The sequence below is a fragment of the Trachemys scripta genome, chromosome 11 (assembly GCF_013100865.1).
Source record: "Trachemys scripta elegans isolate TJP31775 chromosome 11, CAS_Tse_1.0, whole genome shotgun sequence".
NCBI lineage: Eukaryota > Metazoa > Chordata > Testudines > Emydidae > Trachemys > Trachemys scripta.
This window is the reverse complement of record NC_048308.1, coordinates 37,927,361-37,949,492: the sequence shown is the minus strand read 5'-3', so window position 1 is coordinate 37,949,492 and position 22,132 is coordinate 37,927,361. Positions and strand designations below refer to the sequence as shown.

General features: G+C 45.9%; 1 protein-coding gene across 1 annotated transcript; it reads left to right on the top strand.

Moving 5' to 3' along the window:
• Positions 1–9,134: 9,134 nt before the first annotated feature.
• DLX2 (distal-less homeobox 2) lies at positions 9,135–12,189 on the top strand. The gene is made up of 3 exons (XM_034785812.1): positions 9,135–9,769; positions 10,170–10,357; positions 10,993–12,189. Exons 1-3 carry the CDS (start codon positions 9,412–9,414, stop codon positions 11,335–11,337), a joined length of 891 nt encoding a protein of 296 aa, XP_034641703.1. The 5' UTR covers positions 9,135–9,411; the 3' UTR covers positions 11,338–12,189.
• Positions 12,190–22,132: the final 9,943 nt, after the last annotated feature.

The window sequence follows — 22,132 nt, the reverse complement described above, 5'->3', positions numbered from 1 at the left end:
CAAGAGCAGAGCTTCCTCCACTCTCCCAAATATGCCTTGGTGGTAGGTAAAGGCTTGGGGGAAAGCCTTATGCTGTGAGGAACAAACAGTTGTAGAGCATGTAGTAAATACAGCACATGGCTTTGACCTTGTCATTGGGGTGGGTGAGGACTGTTTGCAGCAGGGTGAGGGAACCCCAGCCTGTGATCAAGGTTTTGTCAGCCTACACAGATTGACTTCACCTGGGAGAGCAGTGGTGACTGACCACTATCCTGCCCACCCCTACACCTTCCTTGCAGCATTTTCACTGTATAGTTCCATAAAAAGATAAAACCAAAACAATATGGATAAAGAAGGTGCAAATAAACTTAAATGCAGTCAGTGCAATCACTTAATTATGTGCCTCCCACCACACATCTCTGCTGTTTTTCCTCTCTATCAGCGTAGGATTTTATTCTTAATTAGTTCAAAATCTCTACTCCTAGCCTCCAGCCCCAATTACTCTAATCTGATTGCTCCTGTTTTCTTGTGCATTTGCTACCCCTTCAGTTTGACAGTGCCTTTGGTCTGCTACTCAAGTAAATCAAAGAATAAATGTAATAATATACAGGATGTGGGCTTGATTGCCAGGAACTGCCCACATAGAGTTGGCCAGCCCCTAGGGCAACAGAACATCATTCCCCTTACAACAGCCTTCCTTTGCTTTCTCTTTATAGGACCCCTCATTAGGGAGAAAGTGAGACTGCCTGTAGTGAATCAGGCTCCCCTAGAATCCAGCTGTCCCCTCTCAGGTCTCCTGAGGTGAGAGAGAAAAACTGCTGGATTCTAGTTTCCTCTGGTGTATTCCTCTTGAACAGTCTAAATCAGTGTTCCTTTCCATTATTAGAGACTGGAACAGGAGAAAGTTATGACCATCAGGGCTCTCTTTCTCTACTGACCATGATTTAGTTGATCAAAAAGCCTCTGGAAAGCCTAACAAAGATTCAGACTGCCAGGAAGCATCACCATCTTAAGCCTGACTCCATCACTGTGGGAGAAGAAACCGCAGGGAGCTCCTAGACATGCTTTGCATATGATCCGTGGACCACAGACTGAAAACCGCTGTTCTAGCATTTTCTTGTCTCTTGTTCTGAGGGCAGAACAGCTTTTCTTTCTGGTTACACCAGTGATTACATCCCAGAGTGTACTGATGTTATATTACCATCCCATGCAGCAGGTAGTGCAGCTTTGAGAGCCATTGCACAATATGAATTCCCCCAACACAGTGCCTGGAAACAAATTAAAGAAACACCTGTGCTAAATAATACTGGGCTAATCCACTATTAAAATTCATAAATTGTCCTCCAGCAGAGGTTTTCATTGTTTATAGGTGCTGAGCTGCCATAGTATCTTCAGTGAAGGAGATAATCTGAAGCCAAGGTGGCTTAATAAACAATTCCAGAAGGATTTTGCAGAGCCCATGTCTCAGACAAAGCTTGAATAAGCTGTTTACAACAAGGACCAAAGAATGGAAATTCTGGGAGATCCAGGCAAGGGGGCAATTCCCCCAGAAGAGTTTTGTGATTTTTTAGAATAGAATGATCAGGTACACAGAAGGATGAGAGAATAAACAGGTTTTAGAAAGGAAAATAATAGCACTGGATTCTGAAACTAAACACAGCAGGCAGGAAGATTCTGGATGGATGTTTAAAAAAAACTATCCCAGGATCATGCTATTTTCTAAAGCTGATATTCTTAAGCCCTCAGAAGGAAGTGTAACTGTTATCATTATTTCAAAATGTAGTGCCTGGTTTTAATGCAAGCATTAGCCATCCTCAGGACTTCGGCACATCACGAACTAGTTACCCTTCTGTTATGTAGGCAGAGGCCTAGGATTGTACAAAATGCCATTACTCATCCATTGGACACTGTTTTCTACAATCCTGGAAAGAAGAAGACTAGATCAGCTGATGGGGCACTATTATAGGAATTATTGGTGTTTCTATAAGAGAGTTTATAGCTGTGTGTGAGCACATGTACTCCATTGCCACCACATTCCAAATTGTTGTAAATCACTGACACCCCACGGAAAACTTTGAAAAATATTCCATTTAATAATAATTCCACATATACATCATCTATATTCCATATTGCCCATTCTTCTTCCTTTACTACTCAGGGCATCTGATTAAACTAGGATTTCTGTTTCTCAGGAGATCATCAGCTACTTATTCTTCACCTAAAACCCTAATCCTTTGTGATACAACAGTTACTTCAACATAAACCAGCTATGATGTGTCAAGAAGAGAATTAGGATTTCACATGAGAAACAGCATGAAATATTTATTCTTACCTTAATACTAAAACATGGGAAGAAAACAGTGGCTCAGGGGATAGGTAATTGGCTATTGAATCTTTTACCTTTGAATCAACTCTGCTCCAGGATGTTAGTGATCAAAGGTCGCTGCTATCCAATGGCTCTTTAGTAATCTTATGGGTAATGAGTTTGTCCATTTGTTAAGCCTGATCCACTCAATGAGAGTTAGGTCAGAGTTGGACCTCTAATGAGCAAAATAATGCATCACAATACGCATCCTCCCTAGAGAGGCCAAAGACTTATTGGGTATTAAAAGTAAACTGCTTTCTCAGTGCTAGATCTAGTCCGCTCCAGGTCAGGGTTGAGCCAGATCTTTGTAGGACAGCTTGCATTGCTGATGCCTGTGTTAAACCTGTTCTGTACACAGAGGAATCCAACCACCAATACTATCTTTTAGGGGCCTTCTGATAACATTACAGTCACAAAGGAAAAAAGGAAATATATATTGTGCAAGAAAAAATGTTTTTAATAATTTATGTGAGTCATCTGTACTGTACAAAAATTGATGCACACTGAAAGGATTGAATGATCACTCCCGGATATGCTATTTTTTAGTGGGAACTGAATGTTTCTTGGGATGTGTACTGTTAATTTGATAAATAAAACGTGTCCCTGGCTTTCTTACTAACCTGCTCTAACTGGGTATGTGGATGCTTCTAAAACAAACAAATTAACAAAAAGCATTTCAATTATCTTGCAGCCTTTGGCACTGAATGATTCACAGTGCATATGAATCTCACAGCTAAAACCTTTGACAGTGCAGCTTTCAGTGATCAAAATCAATGTGTTTCTCTCCCATTTGTGACTGCCTGATTAAAGCCTCTAAATATTTTCTGTCATTCACAGTGCACCTTCTGACCAAACCATTAGGTCACAAACAACTGACCTATAATTCCAAATCCATTCAACAGTACTGTCATTGCTGAGGAGTTCAACAATGTATACAAATCATTGATATTTCCTGGTTGTCTCCCTTTCAATCTCTTCTCAAAATCCCCATTTTCCACAGTCACTCCAACAGTATCCCACTATGTTGTGCTAAACTTTTCTACTAACCATAAAGCAATGAGAGGAAGAAAATAGACTATGATTAATTTAATGTAAAAAAAGGCAACTGCATAAGCACAGGCTACATGACATCAGTTTTTAAGTATAACACCTCACTGATTTCAGTAGGAATTCTGCTTAAAAACTGATGGCACAACACATTAATTTCAGTATAGAGTTCTGATTGAAAATCTATAATAATATAAGGCCCCTTGTTTTGTGTATTCCTCCCTCCTTTCTTCCCCTTGCCTGATGTAATCTCCCCTGCAATCAAAGTTAGCCTTTACTTAGGGCTTGGTCATGCAAGCCCTTATTTATAGGAATAGTCCGCTAAAGTCAATAGAATTACTCACATGAGTAAGGACAATTCAGATGAGTAAGAATCTGCTGGATGGAATCCTAAGGGGCCAATCCTGCAAATGTAGATGAATCACTTTGCTGATGTGAATGGTCTCATTCATTGATTTCAATTAGATTAGTCATATGAGTAAAATCACTCACATATATAAGTAATTGCAGGACTGAGCTCTAAGACTGTAAGCCCCTTGGGCAACCACCCTGTACTCATTCTTGCAAACTCTCATACATGTGCAAAGTTCCATTGACTGAATTACTACTCACATTAAGTAAGAACTGTTCATAAGAGTAAGGGTGCACACCATGCACACATAAGGGACAATACAAACTATTAGCTATCTATAATATATTATAAAAATATTTCATATTTTTAGACAACTGAAGCCTGCCATATAAAGACAGAGAGAGACTATGATTAAAAAATCTTTCTCAGCCCATTCAGAAAGGAATGATAAAAGGTGTAATTTTTTTCCTTTGTACCTCACCTTTAATGAGTATTTTGAGGGCTTAAAAATATGGTTTGTGATCAAATTGTAAAGAGTACCATTTTGATTATGCTGATCACTGTTTTTAATCTCTGGATATTTTCTCCTCTTTTGTACTATTCAATAGCTGTTTTCAGCTTCTGGTCTCAAACCAACAATGAGGGGAAATATTACTGTCAAGATCTAAAGATTATGCATCTGGGGTACATTGGAAATCTAGAACATGCGCTATTGAAATCAGCAAACCTTGTGATTTGTATAAAATGTACCAGTTTTTATAAGGAACAATAATAGATTAATTTATTTTCTATATTTTTCTGAATTTGCTTTGATATTTACTTTTCCACCCATACACTGAACAAACAGGCTTCTGAGCCCCCTCCCCCCCAGGTAAACGCTGGATTTAATAAGATGCATCAGGTATGTTTTCTGTCTCTGAAGGAAGTATCATTATCTCCATTTTGCAGATGAGGACACTGACTGAGGCAGGGAGAGATTGGAGCAGAACATGATGTCTGATTAACTTCAGTGAGGGTGTGAATCAGGCCCCAATTCTCTTGCCTCTTGACGCTATGCCTTTAGACACAAGCACTTCTCGTCTTGTTTTCTCTTCTTATCCTCTCTGTATCCTTCCCTGCTGTGAAAAACGCACGGTGAAAGTCCTGAGAGCACATGCATGCAACCTCCAGAATAGGTCCCGCTTACCTTAGACTAGGGCATTTTTGTTCAGCTGCAGATAGAGACGGAAGCTGCCGGCTCTGCCCTGAAAGGAAGCAAGCCCTCAGCAGCCAAACAGGACAAACAGAGGCTTTCAAGCTCCTTGTTCAAAACAAACACGTCTGGCAAAGGGTCTGGGACAGTGAGGGTTCTGCAGCATTAGGAGCCTTATCGTCCATGTAGGGGCACTGAGGAGTCTGGCTCCGCATCTAGGAGGGAAATCAGAACAGGCATTTGAAGAAACCGGAGTTAAACTCGAACCGAGGAGCTCTTGGAAAGTTCGTTTGTTCTCTGGATACTGGTAGCAGCCCGCAGCCCCTTCCCCCGCCCCTTTTTCTCTCCTCTCCTCGCCATCCTGTCCTCACACAAGCCTTTCACATCAGATCCTCGCCCGGGGTGTAGTTTGCAGAGGAAGGAGACGCGGTTACCGAGCTGCTGCTACAGGTGCAGGGGGATCCGGCAGGATGAGAGGCAGTGCTCTAGGTCCGACCGGGCGGTGACCCTCTGCGATGGGCACTGCTGGAGCGGGGGGCGCTATTGCTGGACAGATGCACAGCTTGGCTTTTACCCGCTCTCTGTCCAGGTGCCTGCGTGTGGCAGCCAGGGGAGACGGAGAGCAAAGACACAGGGATAATGGTGGTTTCTCTCTGCAGTTTAGTGACATGACTGTAACAAGTGCAATGGCTGGAGATTAAACAAGGGCGATCTATGGCAAACAAACCGCTCACAAGGCCCGATACCGATCTCATTAATCCCACTGTCCCTCTGATTGACAGCACGGTGCTTTGGTTACTCCGCGTTTACACCAATGGCAATGCAAGCAGAAGGTGTCCCAGGAGTGGTGAAGACCAGGGGAGCATGGATCTTGGAGCGTCCTAGGGGCGAAGAGGGGCTGGAGATAATGAGTCTCTTGCAAAAGAGAATCCTTGAGAAAAACAGAAAGTTAAAATGTTGATTTAAAATGTAAATAAATCAGAGTCAAGCTTAGAAATCTCCCTTACCTCTAGGTTGCTTCCTAAAGATGGATACAGATGAAGTCAATGCATTAGGGTGGAGGAGACAACGTGCAAGGCACTGGTATTTCAACAGAAACAGATCAATCCAGCCCCTACCTAGAATTGTCAGAGCCGCAGGGACAGTGCCGATGGGAGCTGCAGCTTTGAGTAATTAGGATTGTTTTCCCCACTACTCTATGTTGAAAGCTCGTAAGGTCAAAACAGCATTACTGCATAGGGGGGCTCATAAACTCGGCCTGAACAGCAAGAAGAATAAGCAAAACTATAAAGGCATAAATTCCCTTTTAACACACACCCCTCCCCACAACTAGGGTTGCCACCCCTCCAGGATTGCCTGGAGTCTCCGGGAATTAAAGATCAATCTTTCATTCGAGATTATGTCATGTGATGCAACCTCCAGGTATATGTCCCACCACAATTGGCAACCCTACACAGCACATTCACACACCTACCCCTCCGGGACAGCTGGCGGCTTGTAGAAAGGAAACGGATCTGATCTTCGGAGGGCGGGGGAGGAGTTTGGGGGAGCTGATGAGACTGGTCCCTGTAGCCCCCCTCCTCTGAACCTATAGATCCAGCCTTAACGTGTTGACCAGTTTAAAACTCCGGAGTTTTAAAGAAAGCAATTAACCGGGTTTTGTTCCATTTTTGCATGATTAAAAATCACTTAACCGATAAATTTTGCCGGAGAAGTAGCTGCCTTTCTTCTCAGCTTGTCTTAAAATAGGGGACATTAGCGTATGTTTAAAAAGCTTATGTTTAAAATGAAATGAACGCTTATTGGACTTCCAGAGACAATCGCTTCCACTCCCCTCTTCCACAAACGCAGCTGATCTATGGTTACATTTGTGTTTTACAAGGTCGGATCGATACAGGGATTAATTTGCATTTATAAATTCCTTTAGGAAACAATTTTCTGACAAGTAGCATTTTATTGATCCACAAATGCTTTAGCTATTAATAAAGCCAGAGGGGAAAATACAATATTTCAGCTATATCACTTTGCTCGTGCTTTTACAGAGCTATTTTCAGTGAAGCTCTGTATCTGTATAGAACCGAAGGACTAACTGAGATCTCGTCATGAAATCGTGACAGTCGAAATTGAATATAAAAGAGGGAAAAGTCCAGTTAAAAACTCACTCTAAAGGAAAAACAGAAATACATTGTACCCTTGAGAGGTTGCGATTTCCTTATATTTCATGAGGTCAGCATGCACTTTTTAGAGTCACGTTATCAGTAAGTAAGTTATGTTTCCACTTTGCTGAGCTAAGCCAATGAATGTCTGGAATCATTTGTATTGAGATGGTTCTTGGCAAAGTAAAGCTAGCTAGACAGTTAAGAGAGTAGCTAGAACTGCTTTATCTGGTCTTTTCTTTGTTCCGCTCCTGAGAGTCAACAATGTGATGTCCTAATGCTGAATGCTCACATTTTAATTGCATATGCTCTTCAACAGAAGACAAGAGAGAATATTTTTCAGAACAACAACTTGTTTTCCGTTACACTGTTGTTGCAACAAGTTGGTTCGGTTACACAATTATGTCTTTCCTCAAAGGAACTTCAGGCAATGAGTGCTAGCACAACTTTGTCTTTTAATTACTATTTTGTAAATTGTTCTTTTGGGTGTTTGAAGAGACCGGCGTCTCGGTACGAAGAGACTATATATATCGGTCTATTCCACCTGAATTCAGAGACACAGTGTTTTCCCCGCTAGGTGGCGGTACAAGGCAATAGCATAAATTTAACTTGAGTAGCCATAAAACGTGTTTTCCTTTTTCCCAGGCTGCTGTATTTCCCACGTTAAGAAAGAAAATAATCAAACCGGGCTTTTAAAAATTACAAATGCAGGTTGTAAACAATCGTTAAGAAATAAAAAGTTAACCTGAGACCGCAACAAAATATGAACATGCAATTCATTTAATATCGGTGCCGTATACATATATCAATGGGAAGTGCCCTGAATAATTTAGAACGGAATCTGACTGTAACGGTTACGAATTATGAAAATCAGTTCCGTTAAGAAAATATTGTGTATCTTTAGTTTTTCACCTTTATAATCCGAATAACTGTAACAATATGCACATAAAAATAGAAATGATTAAGGTAACCAGGGATGTTCCCGAATTGATATTGTAATAAATATAATAATTTGTATGTTATATAGAGTCTTTCCTTCAAGACTCTCAAAGCACTTTATGTAATCCAAACGTTGGTTAACTGGGATTCAGGGCTACACTCCTGCGAGGTGCAGATTATTTGACAGCTCTAGGTCCATGCAGATATTAAAAAAATACCGTTTGACACCCACATTGCAATTTTTCATCCCCAGATCTCAAAGCACTTTACAAACAAGGATGAGGGTCCTTATCCCCATTTTACAGATGGAGAAATCGAGGCACAGATAAATCGAGTGACTTGTCTAGGGTCATAAAGTGACTCGGTGGTAACTCTAGGTAGGTATAGCACCAAGTCACTTGTCTTCCATTCTTCTGCCCCCTTGTCACTGAACAACATCTATCTGTCTGTTTAGAATCTTGAACTGAACCCATCACCTTGTATCTGAGGGACACGCTATATGTACGAACTGTATAATATTCTGGCTGTATATCATCATCATTCTAGTAATAGCACCCTCCGCTCCACTCTAAACTCAGCTCTCATGAAGAGGATGTGTTTAAGCGGGAAACCAGAACAAATGAGAGTTTGCGGAGGGTTTCTTGCCTCCGTGATAACTATGTCAACAAATATAGCTAGGGCTTCACAAGCGACATAACTAGATCTGGCTAAAGTAGAATCTGACTAGGCTAAAATAACATCTGATTAGACTAGAATCTTGCTGGGCTAGGATCTAGCCGTGGATCTGACGGGGCTCAGATCTCACTGCTCCATCTTCCCCCTAGTTTGCCGTATTTATACATACTGCTGCAGTGTGAATACTAAAATGGCAACGCTCTGTTTTGTGTAAACCCCCCTGGAGGCTGGTTCCTCTTTGTATTTGTTCCCCCCCTCCCCGCACACACCCCTCCTTTTCAGCGCACGTGTCACATGTGAGCCGCCTCTTGTGTCCTGGGGTTCTATGGAACCCGAAGGGATACAATGTGATTGCGCACTTGATTGGCTGTTGCTAGGTGACGTCGCCTGCCCTCACGTGACTGGTGTTAAATGCCCGCCTGGCAGCTTCCACCGCGGCAGACAATCGTAAAGCTGCTAGGGAGCCAACGGAGCTGCCGCCGCCGCCCGGTGTCTGGGAGAGTGTGTGACCGGGCTAGGATGGTGACTCCTCCAGCAACAGAGTGGGACCTCCAGTGATCTCCTCCTCGGGGCTTCCAGCAGCAGCGTCTCTGCTCTCCCTGTACTTGTACTGACTGCAGAGGGGCTGAGGCGCCTTCCCCCCTCGCCCCCTGGTGCTGCGGCTGTCTCTCCCCCCCCCTTCTACATTTGGGGAGGGAGGATCAGGATGACTGGAGTCTTTGACAGTCTAGTCTCAGATATGCATTCAAACCAGATTACCTCCAACAGTTACCACCAGCATCACGAGCACAGCAGCCTGCACAAGTCCCAGGAGTCCCCCACCTTACCGGTGTCCACAGCCACCGACAGCAGCTACTACACCAACCAGCAGCAGCAGCAGCACGGAACAGGCGGCGGAGGAAGCGGGTCGCCCTATGCACAGATGGGCTCTTACCAGTATCACGCCAGCGGCATCAATACGGTCCCCTACTCCGCCAAAGCCGGCTACGACCTGGGTTACACTGCCACTTACAGCTCCTATGGACCCTATGGAACCAGGGCTTCCCCGGCTAACAATGAGTCTGGTAGGGCTAAGCCTCTGGGGGAAATAGTTTGGGGTCAGCTGGTGTCAAACAGAGCAGCTCCATTGCTTTAGACAGAGCTTGGCCTGTTTACACCAGACGAGGATTTGGTCCATTATTTTTAAAAGTGCCCCTCTCTCCCCCTCTCATTTTTAAGGCTATCAAGCGGCTCTGACTGCGGATCACTGGTTTGGCGGGGGATGGGAGCAAGACGTTAGCAGGGGGATGGACTGGCCACGTTTCTGCCGGTAATTCACGCAGGGCTCATGCCGTGCAAATGGCCCGGAATAGGATGCATGGGGAACAACGTCTTGCAAATCAGCTGCCTTGTGTTGATTCCAGGTTAACTTTTCCCTACAGCATGGCTGGTGAGTGATGGTGGTGATTGTTGTTGTTATTATAGCAGAGAAGGAAGAATGCGAGCCCGAGGTCAGGATAGTAAACGGGAAGCCAAAGAAAGTGCGGAAACCCAGGACGATCTATTCCAGCTTCCAGCTGGCCGCTCTACAGAGGCGTTTCCAGAAGACACAGTACCTGGCACTGCCCGAGCGAGCTGAACTGGCGGCATCCCTAGGCCTCACCCAGACGCAGGTAAGAGGCCCCGGCACTTTTCACCCTCAGGGTGGAACTCCTGGCCCTGTTGCATTCAGTGGGAGTTTTGCCATTGACTTCAACAGGACCAGAATTTTGCCCTTTACGCCTTGCACGCTGCGTCCTGGAGCACGGAGTCTGTGCCTTTTAGCGCTGGTTCAGAGGGGCACGTGGCATATTCCCTGCCGTGTCTCACCCTGTCTGGTCTGATTGTTTTTTCTGCCCGCTGTTAAACATCCAGTAACGGAGAACGCTGTTTGCAGTTCCCTAGTTTGCGCTCCCGAGATGATTAAATGGGCCGTGGCCCTGACCCCATTCGTGTCCGTGGGAGGGAGGCGCTGGGATTAACAAAACTCTCATTAGAGAAATGTTGTCTGCTCTCCGGCATACGGAGGAGTTGAAACTACTGATTTTGTCCTTCTTGCTCTCTTTATGGCCCGGTTCCCTGCCCCACTCCCACTCCCACTCCCCCCCTACTGCATGCTTTGCCTGGCCCAGCTGAGGATCATGGAGCAGGCACTCTGCTCATAATAACCTCTGGCTTCAGTGGCTTACCATTACCCTGCCAGCCCCCACACACCCAGCACCTCCCCAGCCCAGTTCTCACGCCTGTTTGTCCGTCTCCCTTCGGAAAGGTGAAGATTTGGTTCCAGAACCGCCGGTCCAAGTTCAAGAAGATGTGGAAAAGTGGCGAAATCCCCTCGGAGCAGCATCCTGGAGGCAGCGCCTCTCCCCCCTGCGCTTCGCCCCCGACCTCGGCCCCTACCTGGGACTTTGCTCCACACCAGCGCATGAGCAGCGGAGGAAGCTCCGCATCCAGCCCCAGCGGCGGAGCGGCCGCTTTCCTCGGTAATTACTCCTGGTATCATCAGGCGGCTAACTCCGCTTCTCACCTGCAAGCCGCCTCTCCTATCCTGCAGCAAGCGCAGCCCCATCATCATCACCACAGCGCGGCCATCAGTGCAGGGACGATTTTCTAACTCGGCAGAGACTGAGCAAACAAGCCCCGCTGAGCAGAGATCCAGGGGGATCAAACCCAACACACACCCGAGCGGACTGAGGTACAGACACTGGTGCTTTGATGAAGAATTTCTTCGGCATTCAACGCCTCCCTCTCCCTCTGGCACATTAAACAGGCGAATAACTCTTCGCTGCAGACTTTGCTTTGTTCTGACCCGGGTTCGGTTACCTCGGTGTGTCTCTCACCCAGTGTCTCTCTCTGTTCCAACTCGCAGACTAGTTCCTCGCTGCGGTTTATTTTTTCTCTTCCCGTGTAGTTCACAGCAAATAGAAAATAACGCCCCCCCCTTCCCTCCTCTCCTATTTTTCATCAAATCACCAGTGGATAACTTTTGTTAATTTTATTTTTTAAAAGTTTATAGGTGCCTTTGCGGATGACCTCATTTTGATGTTGAAAAAAGATAAATACTTTTTATATGTAGATTAAAAAAAAAACCTCCCGAGTTTAAATTATCTTTTTTAAATGGGTGCAGGACTATCGTTCCCGAGGAAATGTTTGTAAATAAAGCTGTCTGTGCAGATTTTTTCCTGTTTTCTTTGTATAAAAAAATTTCCATTGGATCAACCTGTATTTCATTTTTGGTTTTGTGACCAAAGTGTGGAAACTCCCAGCTCTCTGTGTAGGCGCCACACATTCCTGATTATTTTCACTGTTTGATACGTTTTCTCGTTGCTGTCAAAATAAGCTACTGATTTCCCCCTCACAGTCGTTGTTTTAACCTTAAAACAAAAAAAAGGTACTGTTGGTTATTTATTATGGACACAGAATACTCTTAATGTTGCTTTTACAATAAGAGATTATTTAAATAAATTATTGTTTTCACTGTACTTGGGCTGTATTTCCTTCGGGATCCAGACACACACACATTATAGACACCTATTTACACTAGCCCCTGCCTCTCTGCAAACTTACCTTGCACATCCGCGTTTTACAGCCTAGCCCTGGAGGAGGGGTCTCTATGCTTCTTACGTGGCTTTCTTTGCCCTTGTTACAACTGTTGCATTGAGTAATTGACCGTCCCCTCCTCCCCTCCCCCTTCGCTTCCCTTCCACAATAAAATCTCGCCCCTGCCAGTCGGCAGCAGCCATGAATCACTCAGCAAGCCCCTAGCAATGCCAGACTCCGCCCCTCCCCCAGCGCGCTGGCGCCACAGACATTTAGTCCGGGACTGTCTCCTGCCAACTTGCAGCTCCTCCGGGCCCCAGTGTGACACACGAGGAGGCGACACTGGTAACCGATTCCAGCCCTGACCAGTCACCGCTGGGCGCTGCTCCCCCAGCCCCAAGAAGCTTTTTAAATTCATTATTAACTGCCTAGTTCCAAAATCAAGGGCCCTGCAATGTCTTGGGGCTGGCTGCTCGGCGGAGCTGCTCTAGTTCTGTCTGCATGAGTGCTGCTCAGAGGAGGGGTGGGATCCTGCAGGTTACTGCGGTGCTAAAGCCCGGGCCAGTAGAGCTGTGTTGTGCCATGGTATCAGTGACCTCCATTCAAAGTAGGCCTAAATCCTGCTCCTCGCCAGCCAAGTGGGAGCTATACAGATTTCTAGATCAACATCAGCCCCTTCCAATCAGTGCATTGTGCGGGTTGGTTACATTTCAGGGGTAACCGATTCTTTCCCAAGCTACCAATAAAACAAAGGTTGTTTTTGTTTAAATTAAACCAACTAGGTAAGCCTTAATTTTGCTCAATTGCACCAGTGTCAATCTGGAGTAATTTCTATTGAACTCAATGGTGTTACTCGTTTTAAACCGGTCTAATTGACCCCCCCAGTTTGGCCCTAACTTGTCATCAGGAGCATTGTTTAGTTTCAACTTCTGGCTGCAGGACAGGCACAACTAATGGGTGTCACTTGACTTTACTGTTCAAGACCCCCCTATGTGTGGGTTGCCAACATCGCATGGGATTGTTTATAGCCCAAAGAGTGTTTTCATTTCACGGGAAAAATGGAAATGCTTCTACTGCCACCAGCTTTTGCAAAAGCTTTTATTTATAACAAAGCCTAACTGTGGGTCCTAACCATCTGCCAAAGTCCCTGGAAGCAGCCCCCCCGCTAACAAGATGAGTTAGTGTCAGTGCTAACATCTCATGCCTCCAGTGCGGCTCTTTGACACGTGCATTTTCGGGCAGAGAGCAGCTTTGTAAAATCATGCTAATATTTGATGTAGCCCCCAAAGTGCCGCAACATGAAAGAGCCTTTGGGCAGGATATGAAGCGATGCGCCGAAGAGGGCTGCCTGGAAGCGGGCTTGAGTCCAAACCCAAGGCGGCCTTGTTATCTGTTGAGCCTCTGTAGCTCTTACTGTTGTTGCTCAGCAAGTGGAGCCTTCGGCCCCAATTGGCGCAGGGACTAGAGGAGGGAACTGGCTGGTGCTGAGGCCTCTGCTGCAGACAAGATGATTAAGAGGCCTAAACCACAGCGCCTGGGGCAGGGAATGTGCAGCCCTAGTTGGAATCACGCAACAGGCCTTGGCATGAGAGCAGGGCGGGCGGGACAGGCGCTGGGGTGGGCTGGGTTGGCCCGTAGACACGACGGAGTCTCGGAGCCTGGCAGGGCAGATTGCTCCGGGGAGCCACGAACACTCACCCCGGATGAGACGGAGACAGGGAGGAGGGAGGGAAAAGAGGAGAGAGTGAGCTGAATGAGAGAGGAAAGGGGAGGAGGGACACGGCAAAGAAAGGGGGAGACAGGAGAAGAGCGGAGTGTGGGGGAAGGAGAGAAAGATGGGAGCCGAGGGGGAGAAAGAAAGAGACAGAGGAGAGAAAGGGAGCGGGAGAGCATGGGAGACAGAGAAGGGGGGGAGGAAGCGAGAGTCTCCATAGCCGCCCCAGGCAAAGCTCTTGGAAACATTTCTCACAAGTTGCAGCTCTCTCCAAGACACAGGGCCCTGTGATCCGGCCCCTAGCCGACATCCCCTCCCCCGGTGATGAACGGGCCTTCCAAATGTGCTGATGACAAATGGAAATGGGAAACAGTCAACTCCCCTGCATCCACCGGGAAACAACCCGACTTTATCAAACCCATACATCTTAATTGTAATCCCTTTCGACCTGCACCAGAGCAGTGTCAGAGGAGAGCCAGGCTTTGGCAGGTGCTGGGAAGGGCAATCTAGCTAACTACGAGCCTCTGCCTTAGCCACGGCATGGCCACAGGAGTTTCCCAACTTCTAGACAGGATTATTTGTGGCCGAGGTATACGTCTCATGTTTCGCTTGGAAGCAAACCGCTGAAATAAAACCAGGCTTGCGTGGAGCTCTGCGGGCACTTTGGAGGCGAAGGAAGAGTTTCAAAGACAAATACCCTGGAGATGGTGGGCATTGAACCTTCTTGGTTTCTTTGCACTTCAGCAAAGACCTAACAAAAAACAACCCCACTCCCCAAACTTTTCAGTGTGATCAGCAGAGACAGAAATGTGGGTTAGATCTGACGGCTTCCTCATTTCGCTCGGGCGGTAGGGTAAGAAACTGGAACTATCCGCCTGTGTGTAACCATTTCCGAGGCTCTTTAGTGAGGTTTTCAAGGGACACTTGAGCCGTGTTTGTACAGAAATGGAGGAGCCCTTTTACATTCTGCTTTTGCTTCCTAATGCCTGCTTTGAAATGCGCCGTGTGTGCAACACGCCAGGCGCCGCGAGTTCATTTAAAAGCAGTCCCACCTTTTGTATTTTGAGAAATAAAATACGTCTCTCTTTACACGGCCTTATTGCAGCCGCGGTCACCACATACAATACAGAGAGGGGCTTGCGCCACGAGGTGAAAAGTTCGCAAAGCATTTGCCCGCTCGCTACTCGCTTCGCCAACCTGCAACAGGCAGCCAGGGGCCAAGGCACGGGGTGGATTTACGCCTGAAACCAAGGAAGTCATGTTCTAAGTTGGTCTGTTGTGTAATGAAGTTCTGACAGCAGAGCAGCTAGGCAGAGAGTGCGCCCGCCGCACCCCGGCACCGTGCGGGGCTCCTGTCGCAGCGGCCAGCGCTAATAAGGTCTACGGCGCTGGAGATGGAGATTGTCCCGGCTTATTGGGTTCAAGCGCCCGCCACGATAGTGACACAGCAGAACAGCAGGATGTGGGGAGGTGGCAGGTTCCGATGCCTCGAGAAGCGGGACTTTCTGCATAATAGGGATGTACTTTGTCAGTGATTGCTACATTACACGATGCTACATTACGCCCTGGGGCTGTCAAAAATATATAGCCGTGTAAGCGTCCCACTGACAACCTGAGAAATGGGAAAACTAGACGATCGCGCCAGGAAGACAGACAGACTGACTTTTCCTGAGAATCCTTTTCATTTATTTGATTTCCGTGTAATCCAGATACCACCTGGACTGGCCGCTGCTGGGCATTTCCCAGTGTCTCATCTTTCAGGCCATTGCTTTGAATTCCCAAACCAGTTCCCCCCCGCCCTTCACTTGGGTGCTATTTATTTTTGCGCTGGGCTTGCTTTACACGAGCTCTAAACGCACGTAACATTAATTAGCGGGAAGGTGAAAATACATTGAGATACTTTGCATTCAGGCTCCTCTTTTATTATTGTTTCCCCATCTTCCTGTCTTATCCAAGCTAAGTGAGGTGCCCCCAGACCAACGAGCCCTGTCCAGCCTCGGTCATAGCTACATTTAGTTTAGGCTTTGCAAGGGGCCAGCAGCGTGAACACAGAACACTTCACATGCCCGGAGGAAGAGCTGCACTCTAGAGCCACGAAGCATTGCTGGGCACATCACATTTGCAGGCAGAATAAAGGGGGTGAGGTTGGGTGGGAGCTGATCTTGGGGTGGTTTCAAGGTTAGGCTCCAAAAGTTGTGCTGTGCAGGGGAAAGCGGGGCTGGAGATTTCAGTTCCCCCCAACACTCTCTTGCACCTTTAGCAGCAAGCGTGCTCGGATTTGCCTGAACTGTTCCTGTGACTTGCTGCTGGAGGGCTCCTCCCGCCGCGCCCTCTTTTCCTGTGGGGTGGAGGGGTGGCTGCCACCCTAGGGCTCCAGCAGTGGGTCAGAGCTGTGCAGCACGCTCGGATCTCCCTGCTGCATTGGCCCCGGGTGGGGAGGGGGATGGGGAGCCAAGCCAGAGAAAGAAGAAGGGTGGGAGGGAATCTGGTGTCATTAACTTCTCCAGCTCAGTTACCAGATTGAGTCCAGGGGGACTCAGCCCGGAATCCAACCTGAGCCAGGGGAATCATCTCCCTGGCAAATTTGCAGGGGGAGGCTGGTGAAATTTTGCCCTGGGTAGGCAATTTACTCATTTGCCCCTATTAAGAGAAAAGGCATGAGAAATTGAATTAAAGCAGCTCTGGCAAAGGAGTTACTTGAGGCATGAATGTCTTCCCTAACGCTGTAGCAATCATGTGGCATTAGACACTTCCGGAATCCTATAGCCAACTTGAAAAATCCCAGACCCCCTTTTTCCCTAATTTTTGCTCTGATCTGTAATTTTATCCACATTTGCACTAGTTTGAGCATTCTGGCTCTCCCATCTGAAAGCCTGCAATTACTATATAATTCTTCGCAATTTCACATGTCCTAATATGGACTGTAATTTTTGCGCAAGACAATTTCCTGCTATTTCAAGCATCAACATTGTCAAAGTTGTATGTACATAATAAATGGGAATATCAATGCATAGTTTTTAGCATAACATCTTGACTCCTCGATAATTATATCCGTTCGGAGCCTACGCAGAATTAGCCTGAATTGCATGGTAACTGCTGCTGCTTTAAAATTTTTAAAAATTACTCATAATTTTCCCAAAGATTACCAAGATCTCGAGTGCACAATGTCATCAGCGTAATGAAGAGTAAACATTTATGCTAATAATCTGCAATTTTTTTCATCAGCTATAAAGACAGAGGCTATATAGCAGAAAATTTCAGTCATATTCTGCAAGAGCGGAGCTGCAAAAAAGGCTCCTGCTCTCAGAGGCATCTTCATCTCTGGGGGATTTCAATCCACATTTGCACTCTCGGGATATTATTATTGTGCTTGGCTTCTTCTTTTTATTTTTTTTCTTCCTCTCCATCCTCTCTCTCACTCTTTTTCTCCTGTAACTTAGCAAAATGCCGCCTTCCATCCTTTGATTTGTTGTAAAGCACAGAATTGGGTCCAGATTAACTGAAATTGAAACTGAAGGTAAGGGTGGCAACACAGTTTCATTTTTCTGAAGGGTGGATGAATGCGCTGTGTCGATAAGTTTCCCAGCGCGGGGAGTAGGGGGGTGGGGGAGTGATTATATATGCACCAACTAATTCTTCCATCAAAACTTCTTGTCACTTGTGTCAGGATTATTAGAAGGGGGGGAAAACCTCGATGCTCGATATCTAAAGATTCATAGTGCAATGGGAAGGGGGGGCGGTAGAGGAATCTAGATGTTGTTGTTCATGGGGTCTCTGGTGGATGTGTACAGAATATACTGTGTTTGTGTAGCTGCTGGATTTCACTGTTTGCTTTGGAATAAATCAGAAATAACAAAACTGCAAACAAACGTGCAGCGGTGTGATGATCGCAGGCTCCTGACCTGTGCGATCAAATACGATATTTCCTCCCACCTGTTTTAATAAAGAGGATGGGATGCAGAGTGGGGAAATTTGTTAGGAGAGGGAACCTAACGCACAAAAGAGGAACCTGGTTGTATTGATTACCGTTTCTTCTTCTTGTTGGTGCTGAGCTGAACAGTTTCTTCTTTGATATGTTTTAGTTAATTTAGGGTGAATGTTCTGGTTCCGGTGATTTTTCGCAAACGTAAAAATTATTCACGGATTAATAAATATCGGGGGGGAGGTAAAGACAAATCAAACTTTTTCTCTGCTGTGAAACTTGTGAGGGAGCTGCAGGGAAGATAGCGGACTGTGGAAGGATATTTGATCTGGGCAAAATGTGGATTTATTTTTAACACGGGGGGAGACATTAGATGTATACTGATTTGGACTCTGATTTTTAAAACATTTCTAGATTCAGAGGCTGTGCTCTGCTCTGCAATTAGACTGACATACGTACAACAGCCATTCAGGGAGTTCTAGAAGACACGCCAGAGGATTTTTTTTTCTTTTTTTCTTTTTTGGTAGAAGATATTAAAGAGATATCTGTTTGGCAATTTTGCTAAGTCTGTCTTCATTACTTCGACATTGTGCATTTGCTAATTTGGAAGCCCCTTCCTATTGACAGTCTTGCTCCATACACCTGCAAGCAATTTGCAGAGCTCCAATATAGGAGAATTGCAGAGATGGCAGCTCGCACCTATTTTATTTTTTTTCCTTCCCTTTTCTCAATGCACAGCAAATTTGGCTTTCAGTGCGTTATCTCTTTTGTTAATGCAAAAAGATTCCCTGGGCGAAAAAATTGCTCATAATTACCAGAGAGATGGGGAAACTGCATTAGAATAAATAAACCTGAAATTACTGTAATTATGTTGTGTTTGATGGGCTCGGCTTGTAATCAAGAAGAGAATACAGTGAAATGATGCTGACCCTCTTGGGTTTGCAGCTGTACGCACACTTTGGGGTCTTTTTTAGCAGAAAAGAGTCATTTTGATCATCATTAAGCGGTGTGTAGCCTATTTCAGAAGTGTTTGAAAATGAGGGACACATTTTTTTCCGACAAGGAAAAAAAAATGTCCCAAAATTGCATTTTGCCATTTACAGACCCATCCATACGGTTGTGTTTGGAGGGTGACAATTGGTAAAGGTATAATATTCGAAATCAGTATTTAATCATTGTAATGAGGTATTGTTTCAATATAAGCACCTTTGGATTATTCATAGTTTAATTAATATCCTCATTATGAAAATCTTCGAATCAGATATTTGATGAACTACTTGTCAGCAACAAGGCAGAATTAATTAGGTCTGTATTGAGATTAACATTTTCAAATGTACAATTATAATAGACTCTAACTCAAGACCGCCTAGTTGAGAGAAAACTAATAATTTCTCTATTTGAACTGTTAGCAAGACGTTATTGAATTAGTAGAAGCTAATATATCTTAAAGTGTTCCAATATGCTTGACCACACCGTTTCTGTTCGGTCAAAGGCGTTTGGTCTCTGACTGCATTAGGCTGGGGAGTGTGAAATTTGCATTATTATCTGTAAATAATGTAGCTACTGATTCAGACAATTATTGTTCAGATAGGTGCTGTTAGTTGCTTAGTGCTCACATTTTAGCCGGTGGCATTGCAGGAAATACAGAGTGTTTCTCCAGTATTTCTCCAGGCAGAATCCTTCATTCCCTATGAACTCAAAATGCAGCGGATCTCCCTTATCTCTCCCCTTTAGTCTCCTGCTCCAATCCTATGTTTACCAGTAACTGCACCCCGTCCCTTATCTTTTGAACGTACATTAGACATGACCGCATCATTTGATCACTCATCACCAAGAATTGAAAAATGGGTGCGTGTCACAACAAAAATCGATACAATTTATCATTACCTTCCTTCACACAACCTCCCGGGAGGGATTCCCCCCAGTATGGAAACTGCATGCAGATCCCCACATTGCAATCGGAATAAAAAGCAGATGCAGCGGCTTCCTAGATCAAATCTACCATGTGACAATTCTGTTTTGATTTATAAAGCTTTAACCAAAATTACAGCTGTGGTCATCTGATCTTTGCAAAGCCACTTTCATAAGTTGTCATATCTAAACCCAATCCTCAGTTTTAATAACTCTTTAAATTATTAGATTACTTTAGTCAGAAAATTAAATTTTGCAAACAACTAGCTACTGTGAGCTACAGAACCATGTCACTGTCTCGAGCTCCTTTCCCACCACATCTCCATTGAGTTTCATTTGTGACAGGACACCCCTATTTTATATCTATTTGATAGCCTTATTAGCTTGCAAATTTCCTGCGGCGATTGTTTTGCTTAAGGTTGGGGGGTTTGAGGCCAAGCTGTATCCTTCAGAGCATCCCCGTGATTGCTGGCGGCTTGCTCAGAAACATGCTCCTTCATTTCCTGCCCTGACCAAGTGAGTTTTCAGGGACAGCAAATCTCCACCGGCCCACACAAGCTGCGTGTCAGAACTGCTCAGATCCAACACGGGGAGGAAGGGAAAAGCTCTTCTGCATAATAATCACTTGCCAAATCCTTGTCCCGGAGTCGTCGTCCCCCCGCACCACACACACACCAACCTGCCCCCGCCCCAGAAAAACGGTAAAACTGGCAAGGCGCATTGCAACTTCATTAACACGGGGAGACATTTTCGGAGCCTACAAAGCCTGTAGTGCATAATTTGCAGCGGGATAAACTCTGCTTGGGGTCTTTAAAGCTAGGCCTGTGCCCCGCTTTAGTAGGGCACCCAAAACCAGGCACCCGCTTGAACAAATGATCCAGCCTCCCGCGCCCACTCACACACCTGGGGGCTACAGGGAATATTTCCCTTTCTCCCCCGCTCAGCCTTTCTCCCTTCTAGCCGGGCAGCGGCAGCTCCCACGCCACCCCCACCTCCCCGGCAGCCCCTGGATTGGCCCAGAAGGGAGGCACCGGGTTCTAGAGCTGGAACTCTCTGTACCAGCTGATGTCCTGACGCTCCCAGCCTCGCCTTACAACGTGTCCGTCCAGTGAAAGGCGAAAACAAAGCCCCGGGCCGCTTGGGTGCCGGGCTCGCTTCGGGCGCAGCTCTCCCTCTGCTAGGCAGGCGCTCCGCTTTTGACGCCTGGTGTAAACACACGTTGTGTGGTTAGACAGCAGCGAGCACATTGGTCTCCCTTTAAAGCCCAGAGCGGGCTGCCACTCAAGGTGCTCGCTCGGACCCCAGCATCCAGCCCAGGCCCCTTTGAATTTGTCAGCCCCCTTTTTTTAACCTGAGCTCCACTTTAACTTTCTTGCCTCTAAAACGCGGCCTTTTCCTGCAGCACCTGCTGCTTCTTCTAACCATTTACTTAAAACCCACCATTGCTTCCCCCGCTCTTCAGCCTACGGGAAAAGATTGCGCCTAATCCAAGAGAGGCAGAAAGGGGAAGCCGGCAGCACTTCCGTTTGCAACGAACAGGACAAAGGATGCATCAAAACAGAGACAGGGGGACTATGGTGTAAGAGGGGGCAGAAATCAGTTAAAGAGGAGTTTCGGTCAGGAGAATTGGGAATAAACATGTAGCCAAAGCTGATGTTAGTAACATTCCCCACTGAGCTCTCGAGGCCTATTTTCTCCCTATCAAAACAACAACCACAACAAAACAACCAGTGACTGTTGGCGAGTTGCAATGAAGCGAAGATAAAACCCAAAGGAGTCCGCACGGTGTGATTTGTCTGTATCATCTCCCACAGACAAGCTCGTTTTGAAATCGAAAGGCCTGTGTGAAATGCCCGATGGGATTTTACATATGTATCACTTACATCATATTTATACACACACACACACACACACACACACACACTCTGTCTCTCTCTCTCACACACACACATTCCATCTGCGGAACACACCGAGCCACTTATTTAGATACCGATAGAGATCCATCAATGAGATCTCTTGATTTATTCGCCCGGTTAAAATCGCTCTCTGGAAAGTCTCCCACGTGGATTGATCTCCACGACGCTCAGATTTATAGAAGAGGCCGCAGGTCCCTTGGCCAAGGCCTAATTCCCAGGCTTGAAAGAGGCTTGCACTTTCCCTTGCTGAGGAAAGAGTGTGAAATCTCAGCTGATAGTGTATGTCAATGTCCCTTCAGATCGGATTGCAGTTTTCCCATCCCCAGTGCTCTTGAGTCTGATACAAACGCTGCAGGTGAGAAAATGCGCAGGCGATAAACAGCACACATGCAGCGGCTCTTTTTCC